General features: G+C 35.5%; 2 protein-coding genes across 2 annotated transcripts; one reads left to right on the forward strand and one right to left on the reverse strand.

The window, feature by feature from the left end:
• Positions 1–3954: 3954 nt before the first annotated feature.
• Positions 3955–14532, reverse strand: LOC117339662 (leucine-rich repeat extensin-like protein 6). The gene is made up of 4 exons (XM_033901376.1): positions 14253–14532; positions 9154–9280; positions 6959–7119; positions 3955–6063 (listed from the first exon to the last, which is right to left on the reverse strand). Exons 1-4 carry the CDS (start codon positions 14293–14295, stop codon positions 5873–5875), a joined length of 522 nt encoding a protein of 173 aa, XP_033757267.1. The 5' UTR covers positions 14296–14532; the 3' UTR covers positions 3955–5872.
• Positions 14533–20075: 5543 nt separating this feature from the next.
• LOC117339264 (purpurin-like) lies at positions 20076–22280 on the forward strand. The gene is made up of 2 exons (XM_033900749.1): positions 20076–20551; positions 21631–22280. Exons 1-2 carry the CDS (start codon positions 20293–20295, stop codon positions 21840–21842), a joined length of 471 nt encoding a protein of 156 aa, XP_033756640.1. The 5' UTR covers positions 20076–20292; the 3' UTR covers positions 21843–22280.
• Positions 22281–23113: the final 833 nt, after the last annotated feature.

Below are 23113 nucleotides of genomic sequence, written 5' to 3' on the forward strand. Positions count from 1 at the left end.
TGCCTCATTCTTTAAAAATATAAATTTATCTTTCGAACACATATCTAAAAAAATCTGATGAGATGTCATTAGCCTTTATAAAAAGAGGTTCCCGGAATTCATTATAATAATCACACTCGCATAAAAAATGAATTTCAGATTCAACAGATTTAGATTTACAATATGTACACAGTCTATCACATAATTGTATTGCAGGTTTAAAATAGCGACCAGTCTCTATACATAGTGGCAAACTTCCACATCGTAGTTCAGCTAAGACGCTCCTGTGTGATCTAGGCATAATACTGGTTACATAAGTTTCAGGTATTAAATCTTTCTTAAACAATCTATAAGTTCTCAGCTTATTACCATTTTGTTGCCCACTATCTGTCCAGACCCTTGTAAACCATGACTGTTCATCTAACTTAAAAACTTTTTTAGAAATATCGCGCATGACCGCTTTCGTAGCTCCGGTAGCCCTCGTGATGATTTGGTCGACTTGGTAATGTTTTGCTAGTTTATTTGCGTTAGCATCCCAGGACTTTCCCTTCCTCTCTGACCACTTATGGACTTTATACAAAAGTCTATCACAATCCACTGATTTCAGTCTACAGCACAGTCTAAAAACCTCTATCCGCTGTTTGGCTAGACACGATATCCAACCCATATCACCGATTTTACCCGCGTTAGAAGTATTTCTGGACACACCTAAATAAATCCTCATAGCTCGGTTCTGAATATTATTTATTAGCCTATGTTCAGTCTGCCCCCATATGGCTGAACAGTAAAACAGTATTGGTTCAACAATAGTCTCGTATAGCTTGGTAAATACTATATACGACATCCCACACGCCACATACTTGTAGCTTATACCATAGACACGTTCTATCAACTGTATCAAACGCCTTCCTGAGATCTATGAAACATGCGTATGTAGACAGTTTAGAGTTCATCCGGTTATTAATGATGCTATGTAGGGTATATATATGTTCCTGGCAGCTCCTGCTTTTACGGAAACCGTTCTGTTCATCTGCTAACTTTCCATAGTTTTCCAACCACGTTGTCAGTCTCCTATTAAGTATAGAACAATAGATCTTACACGGCACAGAAATAAGTGTAATGCCTCTGTATGAAAGAGGCACCCGTGGGTCAGTACTGTTTGGTTTAATTAGCGGATTAATTATCCCCTCTCTCCATTTCTGCGGCACTATTCCATGGTTAAAACACGCTGATATAATGGTAAAAAGCATCCTTACACAACCTTCATTCTTTAATGCTTCCGGTGGTATGGCATCTATTCCCGCAGCTTTATTCAGCTTTGCTGCCTCCACAGCCTTACGACTTCCTCCATCCGAATAGGAGAGTTCAGCGATAATCGTCGTCGTTGCTTTCGCGATCACTGCTATCACCAACGAGCCGTTTAATTTCACAGTAATGATCGCTGTCAAATTCATCGCTCACTGTATTAGTTTTGTAAAGTGACTCGTAGTCTTTTCCCCGTCGGTTTACTACCAATTCCGGGTTACTGATGATATTGCCGTCAGAATCCTTTACCTCCATAGGAATTTTCTTAGCACGATCATTCACGATACCTATTTTTCCTATATCTTTCCAAAAATCTCTCGTTTTTGATTGGCTGAGGAGTTTATCGTGTAATTTTTGTTGTTTCCTTGCTTGATATTGCCGTTTATATTTCCTACGTATGCGGTCAAATATTTTGCGGGCATTACAATAATCTTGCTTCAGCTGACGTCGCGCTGCCGATGAACCATTATTTTTAAGCCATAAACGCTCCTTTACACATACTACGTCCCAGAGACACGGGAGTTTATCGTCCCAGTAAGGTTTATACAGTGATTTCCGACTCAGATTTGACATATACGCGTTATCCTTTGTTCTAGCACCGACACTTTCTAATTCCTTCCATATAAATGTTTGGAATGCGTCGTAAGCGTCGTCCATTTGGCGTACGTCGTTCACTTTTGTTTCTAATGACTGAATAGTGCCCTCAAGTCGTTCCAAACAGTTATTACTCATAAGAAAATCACTCGGAATTTTTCTAGCACTAAAACTAATATTTCGCTGCGATGACTGGCTAATATTTGGTTTACATGTAGTAGAGGGTACATCAACACGAGGAACATCCACATAACATTCTAAGTACGAATGGTCGAAACAGTCTAAGCTTCTTAATCAAATCGATATGTTTTTGCTACATCCTGGAATCCAGTGTATACGTTGTCGGCTGTGTAGCATCTTTTTATGTCCGTTTATATTTCATGTCTTCAACCATGTTTGTCGATGAAGTTTATCCTAATTTTAATTAGTCTTACGTTTTTCCGAATTCTTATATGTAATATTAGCCACTTTTAAATGAATGTAGAAGACTAGTAATTTGTGATATTGTACCGTCTGTCTGGAGCTACCCCCCCCCCCCCCCCCCCCCCCCCCCCCCCCCCCCCTTAATATGTAAAACTTTCGTTTTTGTGGTCAAACGATTGGAACAGTTGGGTCAGAGTTTTTCGTTTATGGAATAAGGACGGACCTGATGTTTTATTTTGTTTTCAGATAAACATTGACAAAGACTTGCAAGGTCTGCAGTATGCCTGAAATTCTTTTAGTAATACATTTAAAAGCTGACGAACCGGATTGTCCGCATTAAAGAATAGGTTCTCGGAAGTCCATTAGTGAAACGTAGCAGACCACATTATCCGGGCCTGGCCATGGAACCCATTTTAATGGTTATACAAAATGTCAACATCAAACCTTCATTAAAACTGGTACAATCATTTGAAATTAACAGAGTAGGTCTTTATAACTTAATGATATAAAACTTAAATTAAATTCGGTTCGAGATTTCAATTTGGAAATCTCGAATATATAATTTGTCCACCTCCAACGCATGAGTAGAGATTATTCTCCCAAACTTCACAGGTGAATCTCAGTTTTTGGCAGGGGAAAAGATATAGAGGATATCTAACAGTGTCTTCAGTAATACCAAATATATTTCACGACTGGGGCTAATATTTTGATATTTTTCACGAGTGCGCAGCACGAGTGAAAAATATCAAAATATTAGCCACACGAGTGAAATATATTTGGTTTTACTGAAGGCACTGTTAGATATTCTGTTTATTACATTTTTTATCAACGAAAACCCTATCCCGTATGCTAACTAGGACTACAGCGATAATTTGTAAACAAAAAAAGTAGTTTCCCCTGTCCAGCTGCTGACGTATATGTCGGGCTTTCTGATTGGTCAATTATTTTGCTATTTTCTAATCATTAATTCGATTGGTCAAATCAGCAAAAGTGATATTTTTCACTAGTGAAAAATATGATATTCTTCACTAGTGAAAAATATCACTTTTATAGAATGAATAATTTTTGATATTTCACTGGTAAAAATGTAATAAAACTCTGTCTTTTACTGGGGTAGGAAAAAGACGGCTCACGGCTTGTTTGGTTAAAATAAAATTATCTGCCTTTTTATGTGGTAACCATGCTCTAAATATAGGAACAAACCTTTTTACACAATTTTCACTTCTTTATTACAATATCAAGTGTGATGTAATTAATAAATACACATACATGTGGTATTTTCGTTATGTTTATACTGCTATATTTACACAGGTCTGTAAGACATACCAGGGCCATTTATTTTTCGGAATCCGGCCAAACAAACAGCTGTACTCAGCTACCTTATCAGGTCGCTTACCTCAATATTTTGTAATATATTCATTAACAAATCCTACGTAATCATTTTTTCTTCTTTGAGATTTGAGCTTGTTTGGATTTTAATATATAAATATTTCGGAATATAATAAGACAGTGCATATCCTTAATACATTTGTCGTTCTAATGTGTCCGGATCCTGGAGTTTAATCTGGTAAAAGGATCCTGACCTCCGGACAAACAAAATTCCACAAATAAGAATGTACTAAAAAATAATATAAATGAAACACGAAAAACAACTTTGTATGTATTTTATGTTTAATCATTCATTATACATATCTGTATATAAAGTGATTACGGTATCACAGCATTCAGCTTTGATGATAGAACGATTGAAATAAAGGACGCATATAGTTTTACAGAGTGTACATCCCGCTTCTGAAACAAACTCGGACTTGAGCAAAGCTACTGACGTAAAAACTATAGCACAGTCTTTGCTCCGGGCCGAGATTGATTGTTTTGTAGTGTCAGGTAAAAAAAAGTACATTTAAAACAAACAAGTAAACAAAACATACAAGTAAACAACCAAATAAACAACCTGTCACGTTACTGATGTTAAAGAGGCATTCCTTCATTTGAATAAAGTTTAGGTCGTCAAAATTAAACTTATTGGAAAACATGTACTTTTTCCAAGTACTTAGTTAAAGTTATAATCTTTACATTAATTAGACAGTTTTACTCACAAGATAGACCAAAGTCATTCGAGTATTGAGTCCTGAAAATTCTTAATTCGATCCAAAGAATCACTGAATACAAAAGACATACGGTATTGGTATATGATACGCCTTGTTCCTGTACATTTCGGCGTTAATTTCATTACATGTAGACCCAAACACTAATATCATCATTGTTCGGACATGGATTTCCTCAATAGAAATTTTGCATGTTTCTGATGTCCGAAAGAACGTATACCCCTTTAAAGCTGATAACTTTATTTGGCTACACTAAGATAAGAAGGGTTTGTTACTGATGGTACATGAGGTGTAATAATAGGCCTGATCGAGTATTTGTACATAATACCAAAAGTTACATACTTAACACTATTACCACTCTCAAGAAGTTTGAACTTCTAATCTTAGCTTTAAACTGAGAGAGGGTAAATACGTTATAACACCTCAATGACATTTTTCGCTTAACTATCATTCTTACCACGCTTTCATTTGTGTCTAACTTTTATCTATATCTTTTACGTGGCTGCCATATTAAACACTCTCGGGAGAAGTAGTACAATCTGTATATATGTACGCTGTCGGCGATGTGACGTCATACGTATACCATTAACAGTCATTGGAAGCTCATTGATATACTTTTCCCTTTGATGGCACCTTTAAATTGTACATCAAAATCACGCCTACATTGAAACAAAAGGCGTTAATTGAGGAATTAACACATTTGATTTAGTCGTTAAATAAAAGTTCTTTAAAACCAGATTTTCGATTATGGATCATGTCACCAAAGGCGGCTGCTTCTGATTAGTATCTTTGAAAACAAATATTAGCCCCTACGCTTACTATATCATTTTTTTAGAAATACAAACCAGAAACACATGCCTGTTGTGTCGCTGGGAAGTAGCCAAATATAGCGAGTTGTATAGAATACTATGACTGGCAAATCACGAGTTGTCTCCCTTACCAACGAGACCATTTTTGTTTTTCTTTTATTCTTTATTCATTTATTTGATATCAGACAAATCATTAGTTAAAGTCCATACTGATATCGATGAACTTTATTATAACACCTTTTTTCAAAATCGACATGAAGTCACCACGAATCATAATAGATAGCAATCATTTTACCTTCTTCCTGAACCTTCTATTTCTGTTGTACATATCGAATTATAAGCTCATTCGAGATCACAACAACGACCTTCTGAATCACAGGGACTTAATATATATAACACAGTTATGTGGACCGTGGGATGGGGCGTTGCGCCAAGTCCCTGTGATTCGAACCCCACTCTGATGTCAGCTTTCAGTTCAAAATAAACTGAGTTTCTAATTTTCTCTTCTTAAAATGTTATACACGTAAACAGGCAATACATATTGTGTTGTTTACACAAGTGTCCGAATGTGCAGGTTCCTTTCCAGACAGATACTCTGTACGGCTGTTCAAAACCGGCTGTGATCCTGAATTAGGCTCTGAGTGACGACATATCCTGTCAGTACTTTGGAGGCGGCCCCGTGTAAGGAGGAGGGTGAAGTGGTCCTACATCACTAGATGGCGCTACGTAACCAGGAGGGGCCATTGTTGGGGGTTGATAGGGAGGAGCTGGACCAGGGGGCACGCCGTTCGGAATTGTCTGGTAACTAGAATAGGGCGGTGGCATTGCCATCATTGCTGGTGTTTGAACTGTAAATATAATGACAGATACAAATGTACTTTATTTATAATCAGCATATTTAATTATGAAGGCAAAGAAATATGACATATAAAAATTATTGTTCTGATTTTTGTCATATTTTCCTATTTATATGTAGTGTAACGTATCATAATTTTTGTTACGTATATTATATGTGATATATTCTTCCCCAAAGGAAATATCATATATATATACACAAGATTTGTTCATCGACAGTGCACACGTGACCCGTGGATTTTGAAATTGTTGTAATAGAAACCGTAAAAACCCTGTCCAACTTCTACATGTATCACGTGACTAATCTCCATTGTTGCTGTAGTGGTGCGGTCCTCGATATTCGTCACTGTGTACACGTATGCCCGTACACCGGAAATAGCTACTAACGAAGCAACACTGCTGGTTGGACGCGGTAAAACACAGGCAAGCTTTTACGGGTATACACAGTGTTCGTGAAACCGTACTCATGCTGAGATACATTTTGTGCTAGGACTCAAATACTTTTCGGGGATAAATCTGATACCTGAATTACTATTTTAAATGTTTTGAAGGACTGGAGTTATTTTCGATATGTAGGTTCTAATGTTAAATTGCTATGGCATTATTTAAGCGAGTTTAATAGAAGATAGATTGAACACACATATCATACTTGAACAAAACACTGATTTCATAAGTACAGACCCCTCCCCTAGATTGCCCCCCCCCCCCCCCCCCCCCCCCGACTCTAGATTTTTTTTATAAAATTTAAATAAGCCCGAGCTTTATGATTTTGGTCATTTAGATTTCAACTAGGGGAGGTAATCTGGTAATATAGCGGAGCAATTCTGTTAAAAAAAACACCGTAGGGGCTGATGGCCTGTCTATCCCTTCCCTAGGCGCTATACTCACTGATTGTGATGTTCCCGGATGTAACTTGATCCTGGGGTTGTAGAGGTCGGACTGCTCTCCTTGACCGAAAGTAATGAGATTTTAAACAACACGCTAGAATACCTATAATCACTACGATACATATCAATCCGCCAACAATCGCCCCAGCTTTAGCACCATCAATGAAATAAAAAAATAATAATAACATGTATATTAATGTTAATACACATTTGTCACAAGTGTTTTCTATGGTTATCTAAATACCAGAGATAGCTCAAGCATTCATATTTTTATATCAAAAGTCTGAGGCATTAGAAAACACAGCTATCTAATATAATTTATCTGTAACTGATCGCAACGATACCTGGATTTTTCCGTCTTTTTGGACATTTCAATTTGAACGGCGATTGACCGTGTTATCGTTATTATAATTTAATTTAGCTTGTAACAAGCATTTTCAATGGCTCAAAAAATTATGTTATCATTTCATAACATAAAAAAAATAAAAGGAACTACTTTCAGTTATACCGGAAGTAGCGGAGTAATCGTTGTTCACGGGATTTTGTATTTATCGATGTGTTTTTAAATATCTGGAGCAAAATAAACATGTTAAACTTAATGAAAATGTTTCTTATCGTTGTTAATTAAATTATAAGGGTTAACTGTAATATTTTTTGTTTACGTTGTTGAGCAATAACACAAAAAAACTGGGGTGTACTCTGAATAAACCGCGAAGCGGTTTATGAAAGAGTACACCCCAGTTTTTTGTGTTATTGCTCAATAACGTAAAAAAATATTACAGTTAACCCTTAATTGCTTAATGGTTTAGCTGTTGATTTAACAAGTTTATAGTCACGTTAATTAACTAATTTATTGATCACTAACTGTTGTAATAATTTTCTCGTCTCAAAGATTCAAAGGAACAATGCGAATATTATGATAGTCTATATCACTCATATATGTATATATTACTCGACATCATGCTATTTACTATATACAAGTATATATTATATGTTTATTAGCAGTTATCACCGTTTGAGGTATCGTAAAACTCCTTATAACATACTGCTAGACAACTAGTGAAAAGTGTGTATGTAAAATGATCAAAATTGCATACACGTGCCATCTGTATATCATTTATACATTTAAACATTGGCAGTTCGGCATGTGTGATGGGATAGCCTACATAAGAAATATATAGAGGATATCTAACAGTGTCTTCAGTAATACCAAATATCTTTCACGAGTGGGGCTAATATTTTGATATTTTTCACGAGTGCGCAGCACTCGTGAAAAATATCAAAATATTAGCCACACGAGTTTTAACACACACTGTTTATTACATTTTTTATCAACGAAAACCCTACCCCGTATGCTTACTAGGACTACAGCGATAATTTGTAAACAAAAAAAGTAGTTTCCCCTGTCTAGTTGCTGACATATATGTCGGGCTTTCTGATTGGTCAATTATTTTGGTATTTTCTAATCATTAATTTGATTGGTCAAATCAGCAAAAGTGATATTTTTCACTAGTGAAAAATATGATATTCTTCACTAGTGAAAAATATCACTTTTATAGAATGAATAATTTTTGATATTTCACTGGTAAAAATGTAATAAAAGGTTATATGCAACACGAGATTCTAAAAACATGAGGAGGCTGAATAGCAGTATGTCACAAAAAGGAAGTGCGAATAGCAGCATATTACATCTACAAGCGTTACTTTACAATGTATAGCTTTATTTTACTTCACAAGATCTACGATATTTACATGAAAAACATATGCACAGATTTCAGAGAACCACGACTCTCATGTTGAATAAATGAGTTTAAAAAAAAAAATTTTTTGTTGTCATAATCGTAATCAAGGAGATATTGCCGATTGTTTTTCACCAACTCATTATTATCTATCGATGGTGATTCATAATAATAACACATGTAATAATAATAATAATAAATTCTCGTCGCGTACTTTTAAAAGTAAAGTAAATTTTATATGTTGTTTGTTCCACATTAACAATAGTTATACCAATCTAAAAAGGCAATGTTTTACGAGACAATATCGTTATGCGTTTAACTGATTGCATGGTGGTACTAAATCTAATGTATACAATCTGATTAAGATACATATCATCATTATGTAATATATATTTACGAACTGTAAATTAATCAGATTGAATACATTACGGCGCCATTAATGTATACATGTACTTACTATGAACAGCAATGACGTTTGTGAGAAGAACCACAACACGAGGTGTCGCAATAGGTCTGGCCAACCTCGCGCTCCTTATAGATATAACTGTAATAGTTATAGTAGCAGTAGTCCCAGCCGTGGGTCACTGAAAAATAGTTCAACATATATATTTATTACAGTTCCACACAGAAAACATCTTCGTAACACCCTTGGGTATGACAACACAAAACGTGAATAGGAAACACGAAGTAGGGGAGGTAACTCGTATTTCGTGTGTGTCCTCTTTCTGTCAATCAAAATCTAGTTTGTCATTCTCACTACGTTACATGGACATCTAACGTAGTGAGAATGGCTATCTATATTTTAATTAGATTTTCTTTCTGTATGCGTAGAATGAAAAAAAGGTTGCAAAAATTTTATGAAAAGTACATGTATTCATCACTTGTTTTTGTTTTAAAGCCACACACTCCCGAACAAACATATATCAATGTTTACATTTTGAGCTTTTTATAGTATTCGGACTTGATACATACCTAACAGACTATCGTGAATCAGAAACTGAAAGAAAATGTGAATTTATGAAAGTATACGGGGAATTCCCAAAAATAATAACTGTGGCTGCCGGACCAAGTTTCTCTGAAAATTAGTCCCACAATGCAACGGCGTGGACCTAGGAAAACGCAGACAGCTTCTGCAAAAATAGACGCAAACGTGAGTGGAATCGGCAAAACCCGAGTATTTCCTTCGAAAAAAATAGTTCGTTGGAACTTAGCAAGAAAAGAAAAGGGAATATAGACTCGAATTCCGATTTTACCGGACGTCTATTGGATTGCTGGTTAGCATTTGAACATTGTCAACTTCACCGATCTTAACTTTTATCGATGTTTTGTTGTATGCATATTGCTACATTTTAAAATTAAGTATTAAATGTAAACTATGTTTATTTTGTTAAGTTATTATGCGAATATTCTGTTGATATGTTTAAATGAAAGCATCGTTAGGCAAACTTCACGTATGCTCGATATGTAAACAACGGCCATGTGTGTAGTTTATGTGCAGTGCACGTTGTTATAGCCTCGTTCTCGGCTCCGTGACAAATCTCGCGATAAATATAAATGCGGCGAGTCATTTTTATACGCTGATGTCTCAAGGACTCTCTCGGTCAAGTGTCCAGGCCAGTGGTCATTTTAATGTTAGGAGAGGTTGAATGAGCATCTTGGATTGCCATTAATACACGTGTGTAACTAGAATTTTAGGTTGTTTGTGAGTATGTGGCTTTAAGGGAAAGTTATTTGCACATCTGATACATACACCAATGGATTGGGCACGAGTCTTCAAATTTATGCTACAATGTATGCTCGTTCTAGACATTTATTAACAAAATGCATGCAAGAGGTGACCTGTTGGATATAATGAATACTATCCACGGATCTAACATAGAACAAAAATAGAAGAGGTCTGTTGTCTAACCCTACCCTGGCGGTAATTACATTTGTTAATACTAATCTACTGTTCCTGTAATCCAAACATTCTAATGTCTATTTATATGTCATGTCCCCGCGATCTTTGTCCCTCTAAAATGTGAAACCCTTAAAATGTTACTTGACCCCACGGGCTCATTCCCCGAACACCAACTCTGGTAGACAAATGAAGGTGTTTTTGTAGGTAGTTCTTTGAAGTTTAGTTATAGTCTGTTTCAATATGAAATACCAACTCAGGTAAAAAAAATAGGTTCAGCTCAGGTATATGAATCAGATATAGTAGTCTAAATTCAAAGCACTATCATATGGAATATTTTACTAGTAATATAGAAAAGACCATATTAAATCAATAAATAGAGACTCTATATAAAATAAATAATCCCAATTTTAAAGCACCATGCCTTATTATATATTATGCTATTGATAATGACAATATCAGATATAAATAAAAAAAAAAATATATATATAAATTGTTTTCTAAATTCAAAGCACTAATTTCAGATGTTAACTATTAATAATGACAATATCTGTTGACGATGAAGTCATAACGTTGAACTGTGCATTCGCCATTCCGCGTATGATAAACAAAAATATTTTCATTTACTAAACCTGAAACAGATACACACAAGAATATTGTTCTGCAAGAACTGATCTATAAAGTAAGTATATGATTATCTAAACAAATTTGGGGAAAAACAATATAAATTATGTATAGCTATTTGTAAAAAAAAACCCAGTACTAATTAAACCTGAAACAGATATCACAAGGATATTATAATAGTTCTGCAGTAACTGATCTATGTTGTGTTATATACTAATAACAAATATTTAAAAAAAATCCAATACAATACAAATGCACATGTATAGCTATTCTAAGTAAGATTAAATATAAACAAAAATGTTACTGCTAACTAAATATAAACATGAAACAGATATAACTTTTAAAAGAACGTTACAATTATTCTTCAATAACTTAATTATTTATACAAATCTTAAAAACATAAAGTTAATCAATAGGAAATGTATTGATTCTGTTTATGAAATCTTCATTTTGGAGGAAATAAAGAGAATAATAATAATGCTGATGATTTTCCAAAGTGTACTTCAGTTTTATACACTATTTCTGAAACAGTTTGACGACCATCAATACAATACAATGAAATACAATAATATTTCTTCAGCAGCTAATGATTTTCTGATCACCCAACAGGTGAGTTGATTTACCTGTGTTCTGATTTACCTGTGTTCTTACACTAAGGAAATTTCCGTAACAGACTATAACTACCTATCAACACACCTTAATCCGTATGTAAACACCCCACCCTAACCAGAGTTGGTGTTCGGGGAAGACCCCACCCCACGATACCTACGTAAATCTTGTAGTATATTGCTTGCTAATGCAGTGAATATCTTTCTATATGTGTGAATACAGAGTTGATTCGCAGTCGTTAGGAAGTAACCGAACTATTATAAATTTGCGTTGATTTGTAGCAGTATCTAAAATACATATCATATATAATCCAGTCACGGCCTTTTCACTCTCACCTTTCACATTGTGTAAGTAACACACGGAATTTTGTGCATTTTTTGTGTGAAACACACAACCAGGTCAAAGTTTCATCAGTATTCCTTAACTCAAAAATAATTCATCATTTAAAATTCCACATGTTGACAATTTTACGCTTAAGATTTCTCTTAAGTTAAGTTAAGGAACGGTGATTAAACTGAAGCTATTCACATGTATGACCGCAAATCGACTTCATTCATACTGATCTCTACGTACATGTTTATAGGGTTAATGTTCGGTATAGTTAAATTCGAACTGCGTTCATACAGACATGAATGATCCATAGTCTTTGCGGCGTTGAACATTTGTTTAATTAGATTATATAGGTCTTGCCATGGATGCAGTGCAAGGAGGATAACGTCAGGCGACTCTTATCCACGTTGAATTCGAGATTAATATAATTATTCAAGGAATACTATTTTCGATATAGTGTGCCTTTATTGAATTAAATGAAAAACTTCTTAAAAAACATTTTCAAATTAATGAGGTATAAAATAATATAAAATGCACCCGAATGGAACCCAGTGTCACAAATGACTGGAACTCTACACTCGATGGCCTACAAGTTATTAAAAAAAATTGAATGAATTACCAATGTGACAAACATAGTTTACTTAGGTGAAACGTCAGATGTTACTGTATCAATATCTCATTTAAATGTACGCACGCCAATATCTCTTTACACGAATTGTATTTAAAGTTTTACCTGAACCGGAGTGTATTAATCCGGGGGTGTTGATGCTTGTACTAACATCCCTGATAGCTATTTACACGGCTGTTATGGATACAGCTAAACAAATCGTGTACAGTTTGAATGACTACATAACATTTTATCTGACACGATATTTGCAGTTCGCAGCAGTCATAATGTTTTACAGAGATGTAAAAATTCGCTACAGTGTACAAGTATGTGAATTCGGACCTATCCTAGTTCGGATTTTTGTCGATTTTATTTATCTTTTATTTATTTATTAATTTTTTAATGGAGGGAAGGGGGGGGGGGGGGGGGGGGGGGGGGGGGGTGTTAGATTTAAATTTCAGTAAAAAAATGACACACCATCGGTGTTCATTATATGAACAGACCACGCCAGGACATCTTGTCCACCGAGTTTAAATCTAGCCGTCTAAAATATGTTAAAATGTGCTACAACACACCAAGAAAGATCCAGTTGTATATTATAGACTGTAATACATTCATATGCCTCTTTATAATGAGCGCCGAGGCAATCAGTTTTTACCGCAGTTTAATCTAGTACCCAAAACGTCTTAAAATGTCCTATACACACCACAGGGGTTTGGCACGAATTCCCCACCCACGGTCCATATTATACATGTACTATTATACATATAGACTGTAACAAATTATCAGGTCCCTGTGATAGCATATCCATAGTGACATCATTATGAAAAAAAAATGGTTTTGAATTTTGCCAAAATACAACAGAAAACTTTTCTTTTGTTTGTTAACAGTATGGGGTTTGTTTTGAATATTACGTCATTTTAAAATTCAATTTTCGAAACATAATTCTTGATTGATTTCTTATGAAGTAAGCAAGTAGGTTCTGAAGACGACAACGACAGATCTGTTGCAATTCATTCGTAACGATATTAAATAAATTACTTCCAATCATCTTACTATACTAAGTGTTAATGAACAATAGATGATTTTGAAAATACCTGGATGCTGAAGTTATAAATAAACATCAAGACAATACCCGATCAATTGTCTCCCTGTTACCTTAGAACACGTGCTTGTAATATAATAGTAAACAAGTTGAAACGGGCCGACAGTCGCCATATGCTCGTGATATTTGATTCCTTACCGTCTTCATTGGATATCTTCTTCAAATTTACATGTTTGATTACTAAAAGTAAATTTTACGAACATGCCCTATCAATTCATCTAATTTACAAAGAGACCCCCCCCCCCCCCCCCCCCCTCCCTCCGATAGAAGTACATGTGATTTCAGGGCTGGGTTGGGTGGGGGATACGTGGTGTGGGTCGTGGATAGAGTCAGATCTCGCCCCCCCCCCCCCCCCCCCCTCGACTTATCACTAATCATACATACCTGATGTAAGACTAAGAAAAACAAAAATCCTTCCAAACGTCATTCTAAATCCACCTAGTCACATTTCTGTATACGGCCTAATACATAACTCCATCCTTGTTAAAAACATAAACACAAAAGTTTTTTTCCCTGTTGTGCTTACACAATGACCAAGGGATGTCTAAAAATGGTCAACACTGGCCATATATCCACTACCAGTATATAGACATATACTAAATATACTGTATATACATAGCATGCTAATTTATGTCTATGTAAACAGAAAACGCAAGCCCAGACACATAGTTAGAACGATATAATTTGCTGTTCGAGTTTTTATTCAATGGGTACCTTGTTCAACATAGACTTGTGCTTTAAATATACCCATAAACACGGTCTACCTGCATTGAAAGCATTTACCCTTAAATTGTCGTTTTACCTGTGCCATTTTCGTCCGGCTTCACGGCCTAGGGGTGGAGCTTCTCTATACTATATTTGTAAATTGAAAAAAATGAATGTCGCTGCGAGATTAATACTGGATTCGATTTCGTTTGCGTAATCGCTTAACTTTGTAATCACTTTCCCGAACTTTCATGTAACATTTATTAAAGGGATATTCCTTCGTTTGAATAAAGGTTAAGTCGTCAAAATTAAACTTACTGGAAAATACTTATTTTTTCCAAGTAGTAAAAGTTATAATATTTACATTAATACGGCAGTTTTATACTCAAGATAAACTGAAGTTAATCGAGTATTGAGTCTTGAAAATTCTTAATTCGACCCGAATTATCACTAATTACCGCAAAGACATACGGTATTTGTATACGATACTCCTTTTTCTTGTACATTTCGGCGTAAATTCATTATATGAAGGACACAGATACTCATATAATCATCGTTCGGACTTAGATTTCATCAATAGAAATTGTGCACGCTTCTGATGTCCGAACGAAGGAATGCCCCTTTAATGAATACAGCTGTCCCGAAGATGTCCACGACACACATTGTGTATATAAAATGCTTAAAACCAATTACACATGTAATGGTATGTACGAGCCTCTCTTTGGTGTAATGCATTTTCTTTGTCAACAATAAACATATATATTGTATATCGTGAATTACTGTCGCAGTTGTCACAGATAAAGAATGTACATGTACAGCTATTTGACCGTTTATATAGGAGAAGAATATGTCCCTAATGCGTTTTTTTTTGTTATGAATTATCACTTTGTTTGTTTATTTGCCCGTTGGACCATGGGGACTCCTTACAATATACAAGAAACTTCATTTAGCGTCGTATACATACTGACAAGGGACATTAGCCGAAGATGTTTGCGACAGATAGAGGTATATTTTGTAGCCTAAGATCTGATGACAACACAACAGTTATATGTGAGATCACCGATAACCGTTATTGTGATCAAGATTAAGAAAAAAAATCTTATAAGAAAGACCTATTGTAGACATAAATCAAAATACATTAAAGACAGGATATTATACAGAATTATGGTAATATAGTCTAAAGGTAGCCAAATTCGCAGAGTGTATCCTCAATCAGCGTGGATTAAGACATGTAATTATAATCTTTTAAAAAATAAATCCATGTAGCTGCTGATTTATGACGTATGTACAAATGTACCTATGGTGGCATATTTCTGCCATCGAGTTGCCGACTATGTCGACATAACATGAGAATATGTCGACATAAAGAAAATACTTTGTCGACTTACTAAATGTTCATGCCGACATTATAAATTCGAGATAATTATGTAGAAAGCGAGCTGTCAGAATGTCAAAGTCTGGTGTCAGGGCCAAATGAAACTCGGGCTACATATCTAGCTATCGGAATGAAGTAGAATTAACCCTACAGATCACTGACTATGAATCGCGACTCCTTAGGGCCGCGGTGGTCGAGTGGTTCAGGTGTCCCGACACTTTGTCACCAGGCTTTCACCTCTGTGTTGCGAGTTCGAAACCTTCGCGGGGCAGTTGTCAAGTATTGTCTTTAGGCCGTTGGTTTATCTCTGGTTACTCCGGCTTTCCTTCACCTCCAAAACCTTCTACGCTCTTAAATGACCCCGGCTGTTAATAGGACATGAAACAAAAGCAAACCAAAAACAAATCAAAGACTCCTAGTTAGCAAATATATCATTTAATGTTTCTTAACTGAAAATATATAATTTTTTAATAAAAACTATGAATTAATTAACATTTTTATGTTGGCTGCCTTCACCTGTGACCAATTCATATTCTTATAACTCGGTTGTCTCCCTTAATGTTGAAAACTGGGCGCTAGAGTAATTTACTTTGTTTGCACCTCTAGATCAAAGGCGTAGGTATAGTGAAGATGAGATTAATTTCCTTTGTGACAGTCCTGCATATAGTAATACCAGATAATGATCATTAAAAATCACAATAAATTCGCTTAGTTATTTTAAAGAACCCACTTCAACTGAAAAGTTATGTTATCTATTAAAGGGTAATACGATTTACATTCTTTAAAACAATATATTTAATGATTTTATGATGAGACGGAGGTGGCCGCTTTAAAATACGTAGATGTACAATTATAAATTTTAATGTTTCAATATTGATTTAAGTATGATGATGATAGATATGAGATTCTACTAAATTGTATTATGTAGGCTTTTACTTACCGTACTCAATAAGGATAGTTCAAATGCATACATGTTAGCTAGAGGTCGCCACATCATTTTACACGTGAAGTACATGCGCATACAAATATGTACACGTGTCTCTTAAGCCGATATCGGTTGGACACGTGCCACCAGATTATGATTGAGCTAATTGTAATTTACAGTATGTATATATTGTTTTTACGGCAAATAGCGTTAGTGCGCCAACTCATCATTACACCATGTGCGCCCACAGCAATTGGTTAGGTAATAGAGCCACATCGAATGGTACAGAAAAAATGTCATATACATATACCATGTGTGTGCTTCATAATGAATCATTTACTTTACGCGCATACACACGAAAACATCCAAAATGTGCTGACTGACAAGTTAGCCGAACGATTAGCTATTTAAAGGACTGTGAATATCATTCAGCAATGCCCGTTATGACGCTGTAACTGTAAGTATTGTGATGGCGACAGCTCATCGTCAAAAGACTGTTTCGATTGAATGAGAATATGTAAGACAGCAAAATGTGTAGGGAATGTCAAAATAATCGTTGCTATGATACAGTATTTAAATACATTGTACCATGGCAATGCTATTTTGTTTTAAACATATTTTATTGCCAAAAGGAAAACAAAAGATTGGGCTCAATTTATTACAACATTATCAAGCAAGGCTGTTCAATGCATAATTGAAACCATTATTCTGTTAACTGTCAAAACTAATCAGAACAAACATCTGAAATGTGATCCAATTGTTACAACCCCCCCCCCCCCCCCCCCCCCCCCCAAAAAAATGTAATAAAATTAAAGGAAAACTAATAAATTTTATGCAAACATTTACATATTGTGCCTTAGTTGAGTGTTCACCCTTGTGAGGCAGACTCTGTCCACTGGCCGAGACATACCAGAGTCTATAAAAAAGCTACTTAGCGCTCAGCATTTTTGGAGTGGGACGACAGGTATCTGTCAAATATGACTGGGTGGGGTGTCATGCTGAGTCTTCGGCCATATGCTTCTGTGAGGTAGCACTATAAAGTTAGCATCAGTTCCATGCTATCACAAGAAGTCGACACTAACATACATTTGTACCACAACCTTCCAAAACACACATTCACAACACGCAGCATGCACCCCGTACAAAGGGGAGATGGTCGTCCTAAATGACGCTACATCCCGTACAAAGGGGAGATGGTCGTCCTAAATGACGCTACATCCCGTACAAAGGGGAGATGGTCGTCCTAAATGACGCTACATCCCGTACAAAGGGGAGATGGTCGTCCTAAATGACGCTACATCCCGTACAAAGGGGAGATGGTCGTCCTAAATGACGCTACATCCCGTACAAAGGGGAGATGGTCGTCCTAAATGACGCTACATCCCGTACAAATGGGAGATGGTCGTCCTAAATGACGCTACATCCCGTACAAAGGGGAGATGGTCGTCCTAAATGACGCTACATCCCGTACAAAGGGGAGATGGTCGTCCTAAATGACGCTAGCTGTTGTTAGGACGTTGTTCAATACTAAACAAAACTAAACCAATTCTCTGACTTCAGTTACGGTTTAAATGACAGCGTGTACATGTTTGGCCCGAGGGCCTGCTCTCATTATTTGAACGATTGAAAATTCCCCAATTGTGTCTTCGGTCGGTTGCTGTCTATTACTTTTTCTTTAAATTATTTTATATATTTTTTTTCATAATGCTTTCGTCAATTTTGTGTCTACCAGAACATGTTTTCGCACTTCATTATGGAATTCATAACCTCATTTTCGTTCCAAACTCAGTTAGTAAGGTCAGGGAAATAATTCCATAAAGGCTTGTGTAATTACAAATGTTCTAAAGCCCAACAAAACGCAGAATGATATTTTAATCTGAAGTTTAACTTTCTTCAATTCTACTACAACATTGTCGTGCGCCGCAGTGGTGATCACTTTTAAATGGTTAGATTTCCATTTCATAGTCGATAAGAAATGTTTTGCCATTTGAAAGTAAGGCTGTATGTTAAACGTTATGCGCTTAAAACAAATTGTAAATTTAAAATAGAAAAGTTATCACAAACGATTTCAGGAAAACTAAAAAAGAAAAATCGAAATATCAGTCTGCGAACCAACACTTTTTGCAATATCATTAAATCTGCTAATGTAGATGCGTTTTGATTTCTGAAGGAGATTACAAACCAAGCAAAGATGTGGGATTCTCGACTCACGCAATCAGCGATTCAAAATGGGCAAGGAGAAGGATTTACTTGGGTGATATGGAAGAGTATTGTGAGGGGTACAAATTGGCCTAGAAGTTTCGATTCATTAATGGACCTAGTCACGTGAGGGTAATACATCTATTGGCTATCTTTAAACAACACGGCAAATAACAACCCACACACCATCGAGAGTGGATCAGCGAGAGTTTGAAGCTTACAATGTTCGTCACTTTTCACAAAATTTGGTGCAATTCTGTTTAAAGTACAATTTGAAGTATTCCAACTCTTGTCTAAAAGCAATTAACGTGGAGAATAAGAATGAAATATAACCTTTGATTCCCTTTGATCAGTTTCAATAACGAGATAAATGATAGAAGAGCACAGTATCTATTTCTACGCTATCGTAACCTTGCGAATGTTGAATTATTAAAGAAAAATATTACAAGAATGTTAAAACAAAAATAATTTATCATTACTTCCAAAACTTCTCAGACAATACTGTAACAAACGTACAAAAGAAAAAAGAAAGAAAAAAAAAAAAGAATCAAACAATAGAAGAGCACATTTTCTATTTCTGCGCTATCGTAACCTGGCGAATTTTGAATTGTTAAAGAAAAATATTACAAAATAATATATCCATATTTCAAAAACTTCTCGGACAATACTGTAACAAACATGCAAAAGATTTTTTTTTATTGCTTTAACCCTCCCTACTTGTCAAATGTGTTCCGTTTTGAGACCAATAATAAATATATGTTGTTATTTATGTTGTCGTTAATGTGACATACTTATAAATGTATTTATGAAAAAAACAACAACGAGTGTCACGCTGGTCAGTTGTACTGGACAGGAGCTCCCGCAGAGGTCACGCGTTTCATATCAATTAGGAACGTATATATGAAACATAAGACGTGTATTAACACAAGAAAAACGTAGCCTTATATTAATCATCCAATATATAACAAAAAGCAGAGACGTCCCGAAAACAACAGAGTAGTAAATACGTGTTCTGGCATATGAATTTATCACTGTATCTGTCCGACACAGTGTCCGAGTATGACCATTGGTCAACTTATATCCGTAGTCTGTTGATTTACCGGAGAAAAAAATAAGAAAAAAAACTGTATAATAATCCATCGGCCAGTTCGGCAAAGAGCATTTGACCCTTAACCGTCCTATGAAATACTTCGTATCAACAAAGACTTTCGCAAACAAGCATGGGATTCCAAAGGATATCCTTCATTTGTTTAGTTTTTATTTGTTATTTTAAATCAAGTGTGGAACAGGGAAATCAGCCATGCTTTGTCAACCAGTTTGAGATGGAAAAGAACTTTACTTTGACTGATTTCGAAGGAGAATGGTATGTCATCTCGATCAGAAATCGATTGACGGCCCAGAGTGGCGGGGCGTTTTTGGGCTCGAGTATGAGGCACCGGTATTCCCTGGGCTCATATGGAAGGCTTACACTAGAAACAAGTAAGTACTGAGGATAAATGACTCGCATTGCTAATTATGTTACTAAATGCTATTACTAGTAATTCTATTCCCTCATTTGCTTATTTAAAAAATTGAAATAGTATAAAATTCATTTTAAATAAAAGTTTGAAATTTTAACTGCATGAAAAAAAACCTTTTGCATATGTCTAATGGAAAGTTTGAATACACCAGAGCTCGAAAGACAGTAACCCTGACATTTACAATGGACGGGGAATTGTCACCCGGAATTCCCGCCTTTTTCACCTGTAATCAAACGTCATTCTATTTTTTTTTCAAGTCTTAAGACATTACTCTATATTCTCGTATACAGAGCGTATTTTTTGTTTTGTTTTTCAAGTCTTAAGACATTGCCTTTCTGGTATATAGGAAGTACCTATTCCATACGTTTGTTACTCAAGAAAATAGCTACAAACCTAATAAACACTTTTTTCGCTACGATCTTGGTTTAGGTGAAACAGTAGCTGATTTTCTTGTGCGAGTCTTGAAACCGGAAACTCCGAAATTTTATATCATTTTTAATTTAAAATCTAAATGACCTCTTAAAAACCTCTTTCAATTTACCTTGCTTCTATTTTCTGTTTCTGAACGGATATTTAACACAAATAACAGAAGCTGAAACGGTCATTTCAATCGCGATGTCATATTTACAAAACACATTTTTGCATTAAAATTCAGCTACCAGTGTACATTTCAATGCAGTTTGGCTGATAGGGAAAAAAGTATTAAAAACTGTAATGGTATTTTTTCACGAAATAAAAAATGAAAACGATTGCCAAATGAAAAAACATACCTAATTGTATTAATTAGGTATTATGTAAGAGTGTAGAATGGATAATAATTAAATAGGATTTCACAATACAAAGGTAAAAGTAAAAAAAAAAAAAAAAAAAAAGAGAGAAGCGTTTATAAAGCTCATACAACGTTTGGAGTTTTTCAAAGCTTTCTATGGCTATATTCATAAATACATATACTTATTGTAATTATTGAAATGGATTTTGATTAGAATCACAATTTAACTGATTCCTTTTTCTTTATCTTCTTGAACGTTTATTTTTCAGACATTCAGACTGCGACGCTTGGTTGCATGCGATTTGAGAGCACAGCAACACCGGACCCCTTTTCAAATATGACCAAGTTCACTATAGTGTCCAACAATGCAGCTTTGAGGAGACGCGTGTTTGGAAACAAGATCTGGATAGTCCGGACCAACCATAGAGGGTTCGCTGTAGTATACTCGTGTGCTTACGTACGTGCGGACGGCACAGTGTGAAGAGCCAACTGTGTACACATTGAACAGGAACTGGAACGGACACACACCGGAAGAGTTAAAACAGATCAACGAGGCCCTAGCATCTGTCTGCGTGCATCCATCCACTCTCATACCTGTAGTCCAAAATGGCGAATGTGTTGTTGTAAACGAGACGGTTAGGCCAACACCAACAACCAACCAGGCAGAGACACCCATGTCACCTTGGATGAACATAGCCAGACAATGGATGAATGCAATGGGCTGAAAAGGTGTCTGAGCCGAAGTCGTGACGTCATAGTTTACTATACATATATTCTTGATACCATTGTGCTGAACTTTTGAACTAAAACTATTACTTGTGTGGGACATCTTAAAACTGTCATCTCAAGGGAGGTAATGCCGATGATTAGTAGTGATTTTGACTTGATTATTGAATAAATGTACTTACATATGAAATGATGTATGGCTTTATATTTAACTAAGAATTATGATAAGATAACGGGAAATCATTTTCTTTATTCGCTTCTATATATAGTATGATATTCTCGAAACATAAATAAACAATACTTGGATACTTTAGCAAATTGTACATCTACACAAATGTCTTTTTCCCTATTGTGCTTACACAATGACCACGGGATGTCTACTGTCAGTCAACACTGATCGTATATTAGTGTAGACATACATACGATGTCTATATACATTGTATATACTGTATATGCATAACAGGTTAATTCATATTTATATAAACAATTGTAAGATCAAACACAAACCCATGCACATCTAGTAAGACAAATTGATACAATTTGTTGATCGAGTGTTCATTATTGTACTTTTGATATACCTATATACACGGTCTACCTCCATTGAAAGTATTTACCATTAACGCGCCTATACACCCAAAGGAATATATATAAATGTTTACATTTTGACCTCTTTACAGTTTTCAGACTTAAAATAAGCATAACAAATTATCGCGAATCAAAAACTGGTAGAAAATGTGTATTAATAAAAGTTTATCGGAAATTCCCAAATATATTAATAACTAGGTCGGACGGACCAAAGTTTCTATGCAAATTAGTCCGATAATGTAGCGGGCGGGTTATCAGTCAACACAAAATGGCGGATTGCCGAAAGCATTGGCCTGCAAAAACGCAGACAGATTCTGGCAAAAAAAAAAACGTTAAAGGGGCCGGAATCGGCAAAACCCATGATTTCCTTAGGAAAAGAATTTTGCCGGACGTCTACTGGATTGCTGGTTAGCCTTTTCCGTATTCCTCAAACATCGCAAC

Source organism: Pecten maximus, chromosome 12 (assembly GCF_902652985.1).
Source record: "Pecten maximus chromosome 12, xPecMax1.1, whole genome shotgun sequence".
Lineage (NCBI taxonomy): Eukaryota > Metazoa > Mollusca > Bivalvia > Pectinida > Pectinidae > Pecten > Pecten maximus.